Source organism: Cornus florida, unplaced genomic scaffold, assembly GCF_030987335.1.
Source record: "Cornus florida cultivar Cherokee Brave unplaced genomic scaffold, ASM3098733v1 CherokeeBrave_3.0.0_Hap2_Chr03, whole genome shotgun sequence".
NCBI classification, from domain to species: domain Eukaryota; kingdom Viridiplantae; phylum Streptophyta; class Magnoliopsida; order Cornales; family Cornaceae; genus Cornus; species Cornus florida.
In genome coordinates, this window is record NW_026775573.1 from 88909268 (window position 1) to 88915267 (window position 6000).

Here is a 6000-nt window from a genome sequence, read left to right on the forward strand (position 1 = left end):
CGACTCCTACTCAGAATTGTCACAAGACAGCCAATCAATGGAACTACTCCTACCCACCAGATTATCAACCTGAAAGTCCGGGCCAATACACACTTGCTCGTCTACTTGTAATATGTGTTTTCTCAGTTCTTGCAACAAATATGTTGGCGACTCATCATTAAGGGTGATGCAAATGTCCCTACGAACACAAACAACAGTCTTCTCATTACACACATCTTCTCTAACAGTTGGTGAGCTCAGTTCAGTCCTCCAGCAGGTCGGAAAGTAGGAGGTGGCCCCTCCTCCCTTCTACTCTGATTTGCAGTAATAGAAGATGGTCCCCCACAAGAAGAAGATGGAGCTGAGTGAGAGAAAGAAGACCTACCCGCAATGGAACCATCAACTACAACCTCTTTTGCACACTATTTTTGTTTATCTGCTCGCAACCATTTACTATGACTGGGTCGGGGATGACAACGAAGGACATTAGACTTCAGATTAGTTGCAGATAGTTCGTGTATCTTTTGAATCTGTCTTGAGTTGGAGGCCTTATTAAATGGGCCAAGCCTGCACTCACCCCCTGTTTGACCCAACCCATCAAAACAATCTGAAGCTTTATTAGCAAAATGGAGTGGCCCAAATCTGTTTATGTTAGTCCAACCCATCCTAAAGCAGGTATTCATCCCCCCAGTCTCCTTTAGACGTGGCTTGCAAGTGTTAAGCCCAGCCATAGGGCCCTTGGAGGAAAGGCCTGATGAATGAATAGTTGGTGGAGGCCCATTTCTGCTGTAGTTAACATGTCCTCTCATTTTATATAAAGGCCCACGAACACCAGACCCACTGTGCTACTTATCCGCAGGTCCACGGCCCGACCCAGAGAACTTTAAATTATGTTGCGTATCACGTGACCGAGAGCCCCTCACCACACAGTCTTCGACACATGTCCCACTAGCTGTATACCTATCTTATATCCGTTAAGTGTCTTGCTGACACGTTGATCATGCCGCTCCTCCCTCATGCGCTTATCCTTTGCGTGGACCACCACTCGTCCCTTACCTTGCACAACTCGCACCTGCAGAGACCCATTATGATCTTCTTTTACCGGTCGATCCACCACAGTATCCTCCCTCTTCATTCTCCCATCCCAGCCTCAGGACCCGACGCATAAACCTTATGAGTAGCCCATCCCAACGTCGCTTCCATTGTTGGAGGAGTTATTACAGAAAGCGAAACTCTGAAAGCAAGCCATTCATTCTCCACGATCACAAAATCTGGAACGAATCCACCATCTTTGACCACAACAACAAACTTCTCTGGATCGATCCTCTCATCCTTCTCTATCCCCACGAAACCCCCGCACTTCTCAGCAATACCTTCTGCCAGATAATCGCACCAAAGATGCAAGGGAAGGCCGTAGACCAAGATCCAACAGATACCCTCCTCTTTCAATAGACCAATACATCCCGTTGTATACCCCTAGTTGTCAAGCATGAGAAAGGCGTCTCCCAACTTTTATGACAAACCCAATGAACCCAAGTCGAATCAAGAATCACCACTGGAAAAGTAAACACGCCACACAAAGAACACAGATTTATACGTGATTCGGCAACAGCCTACGTCCACAGTTGGGATCCGGCGAAAGTTTTCACTATATGTAAAATCGGAGATTTCAAGTTTTCAGCCCCACTCTGTTTCAGTACGAATTTCAGAGTCTCTCTCTTCCCCCACTCCAAAGCCTAAGCGCCCTTATATATTGGGTTACAAGAGAATAATTAGGGTCCACCACCCATGAGCAAAGAATGGGTCAAAAATTTCCATGGTTGCATCCAACAGGTAGTCGGGTCATAAGCGGGTCGCGTTGCAATCCGGCACCAAATTTGGGCCACAATATCCCACCAACTCCCTTCTTCCATACTCCAAAACCCTCTGTGCTGCCTGTCGAGATGGAAAGCGAAACAAGATCAAGGAGTCCGGCAACACAAAAACCTCAAACGTCCCCTCCACCTTCCAGCACGATGAGGCCCAATCAGAAATCTTTGCAATACAACCTACCTCTTGATCAAACTGACCCACCAGATATGATTTAAGAACATCCCTTCTCCGTTCAATGCTCCGATCGTCAACCCTAAAGGTCAGTCCCCTGTCTGAGCGCAAACAGATCACCTCACCGCTGGTTGGTACTCGAGGGATCTTTGTGACCTCGAATGACAACTATACAACAGCAATTCAATTTGAATTGTGAGAGACAATACTAACTTGCAGTAGATGCTAGGTAGTAGGTACAAGAAGAATCGACTGAGTTTTATTAAAAAGTAAATCCAAAATAATAATAAACAAGTAACTAACATTATTTTTATAAAAATTGGGTGATAGACACCCCTGTTTTTGCCTGTCAAAAATATCTGCATTGTATTAAAGGAATGAATGAACAATTTTTTCATTGTATGAACATTAAGCATGAACTTAGTCTAATATAAAGTAACAATTTATTAGGTCAAAACTAAAGAAAATTAAAACCAAGAAGTCAAGAACCAAAAGTTAGAAACAAAACAACTATCCCAGAAAAACTCATCCCTTATATTCACTGAAAAATCACAATCAACCGTGAAAAAAATAAAAAATAAAAAATAAACTGAATCTACGATTCTACCTAGTATTCTACCACAGATACGATTTATGTGCGATTCGGATCGATTTGGGGTGCTAGGATACGATTCTACGATCTAGAATCGTGATTTTAACAACATTGCTCTTGAGCTTTCGAGAACATTTTTAGCAGCATATTCTGACTGAAAAAGCTCAACATTCAAAGGATCTCGCAGCAAGTGAAGTTGAACTTCTTGCAAAGAACCTTTGCTCTAACAATTTGCTCTTTAGACAGACCCTTTCTCCCTATTTCTCCTCCTAATCTCCACTTTAAGAATCCTCAATTTTTTCATGAGTTGGTGAATACGATTGCCAATAGTGTTTATAGCCCGAGTTCTAGCAATAATGTCCTCCACGTCAGGTTACATACACCAGATATTACAAAAACTTGAAAGGCTTAGGACCTTGAGAGCATTAGCAATGTTATTTAACAAGCATACCATAGTGATCAGAGAAATGAGTAGCTGTTTAATGAGCTTAGAATCTGTAAATTGATTGAGCCAAACATTGTTCACTAAACCTCTATCCAATCTGGGTAGAGTTCTCATTGAAATGAATTGTTTGTTAGACCAGGGCCAGTTTCGATTCCTAACTGGCAGGTCATCCACCCCAACATGTCCAAAACTCCATTAAATTCATCTAAGAGTGCTTAAGTGATCTTGAGATCATCCACCTTTTAATGATGGTATCTCACTATATTCCAGTCTCCTATAGCAAGTCAAGGACCATTTATCACATGGGCATTGGACGATAAACCATTCCACAACGACCTCCTTTCTGAAATGGTATTAGTGGCACACAAAAGAGGAAAAACACCCGGCCAGTGGCAGAAATTTTAACCCTTAAAAACATACAAAGTGTCTTCAGAAAGTCAGTTCCCAAAAAAATAATTTGTCCCACCCATATCTTAGCAATAGGTTTGAAGTATAATTAGCTAACCAATGCTATCTTTATTAATTTTCTTCGTGATTATAGAGAACTTTAACTCTTTACTCTGGTTTCAACTAAAAGAATAGGACCAAATGACTCGATAAAAATCAGAAATCAGGGCCAAGTTGGTGTGATATTGGGATCAAAATCCTCTCTGGCGCAACAGTACAACTGTCCCAGCCAGTGAGAATAATTTGGGATACACATTACGAAAATGTTGGGACGTTGGCCTCGCATTACAACATTTTCCTAACGTGCATCTCAACTTTCTCCTTACCGGCATCCCAATATTTTCCTAACGTGTATCTCAAATTATCCTCACCGGCTGGGACAGATGTATTGTTGTGCCAGAGACGATTTTTATCTATGATATTGCTGCATTCCCTAGACTTCTCAAAGTATTTGAGTGAAGAAAATTATCTCTTTCATATGATGTTTAATCCCTGTCTTTAATTTATAATTGGCTAAAGCCTGTCAATTCATTTTGCTTTTATTCACTTATTTGTTCAGCTTCCTAGGTTGACATTGTTTTATTTTTTTTACATATATCGAAAGAGCTACTTGATTTAATGTCATGTCTCAATCATGTGTATGCAGCTTGCTCTAGCCTACAATGAAGCTCTGCTAAATGGAAGATTGACTACTTCCAGAGGAGGCATTGTTCAATCTACTTTTCTAGGTTCACTCAGGAAGCGAGTGGAAGAGCTCTTAAATGATTCACAAGGTTTAAAAAGCAATGTATATAATTATATGAAATCAGGTAGGTGGCCCATCGGGGAAACTCAAGAGGGGAAGCTTTCAACACGTCTTTCTTGGTATCTCCAGTGGTACAGCATACCAGCATCATCTGTAATAATTACAGCTGTGGGGAAAATCAAACCCATGCCGGGCCACACATCTTCAGTTCCCTTGCTGCGTTTGTTATTACCAAGAACTCACATCAATGTAATTGGTGAGATCGATAGACTCTGGTTTTCTTCCCAGGTTGATGTTTGAGGCCTGCATTAAATAAAATGAGCTCTGACATACTGCCCTTTCTACATCTTGGTAACTTTTACTGCTGTGAAATGGAGAAAGAGACTCCGGAGCTGAGTTTTACGAAAAGGATGAACAAAGACAAAGTCATCCGGATGCTTGCCACAGGCCAACCTGATTTTAACATCAGGATGCTATAATTTGGCCAACCTTCAAAGCACAAATTCCGGGGATTGAAGATACCGATCTCATGTCATTGGATACTGTGTGCCATGTAATGTAAAACAGATGTATTGTACTAGAATATTATCAACAACTTACAATTGTACATTCATGGAGGTCTGTAGTTTTTAATCATTGCAATATGAAAACTCTAATGTCAAAACCCTAATTATAGTAGTTAATTTGTATCTCAATGCTAAATGCTATAGTAAGGGTGGACGATGTTATCAATTCATGAATACGATTTCCATCAAGTGGCAAGTATGCTTAAACAGGAAAGAAAGTTATCCATGGCTGCTTATTCACACTGGTGAATTGTGATATGCTACAAAATTTAGAAGCCAGCGTGATTCGTGAAGAATATTAATTCCAGTCTATGAAAGAGTGACAATTATGGTTTCATCTAATGTTAATGTCAACTCCTTTATTTAAGTTAACATTAAATTTTTAAAATGAGTATGGCTAGGTTCATTCTTTATACAGCACATTTTGAGTACAAAAAATCATACTTACCTCAAAAGTTATACTCCCTATGTCTCATATTAGTTATTGATATTTTCTTTTTAACCTGTCCCAAAATATTTGTCCAAACTGAAAAGTCCAAGAAAAATTAAAACATCTTCCCATACGTGCCTTTGAAGTTTTCAAAAAAATCTAACTTTATTATATAGGGCAACAAGATATACTTATTAACTTAATTTTATTACAAATTTATTATTATTATTATTATTATTATTAATAACTTATTAGTACTATTATTAATAACTTACTATTATTATGCAAATTCATTATTTTATCATTATTATTATTATTTTTTATTATTCTTACTAATGACTACTATTATAACTTAATTGTTTATTATTATAATCATTAACTAATATTCTTACTATTATTAATTTTGTTTACTTATTATTTTTGTCTTAATAACTTATTATTATTATTATTAAATTATTAATAATGTTATTTTGTTATTAACTTCTTATTACTACTACTATTATTATCTTATTAATATTAATGTTATCATTATTGTTATTATTATTATTAACGTAGTATCATTCTTAAAAAATTTAATATTATAACTCGTTTGTATAATTTTTGTTAACTTATTATCAATATTATTAGCTCAATATTATTACTATTATAACTTATTATTATTATTATTAACATTATTGAAGTATTATTATCAACTTAAAATTATTAGTATTATAACTTATTAGTATTCTAACTATTATTATTATTATTAACTAT

The 6000-nt window shown here is 37.6% G+C and overlaps 1 protein-coding gene across 2 annotated transcripts in view; it reads left to right on the forward strand.

Moving 5' to 3' along the window:
• The window catches only part of LOC132300844 (anaphase-promoting complex subunit 1), a 129881-nt gene extending 124838 nt beyond the window's left edge, over positions 1–5043 (forward strand). For both annotated transcript variants that reach the window (XM_059798096.1, XM_059798097.1), the window contains exon 37: positions 4153–5043. In XM_059798096.1, coding sequence (XP_059654079.1) covers positions 4153–4551 — 399 coding nt within the window. In that variant the 3' untranslated portion in view covers positions 4552–5043. The remainder of the gene's footprint in view (positions 1–4152) is intronic.
• The last annotated feature ends 957 nt before the right edge of the window (positions 5044–6000 follow it).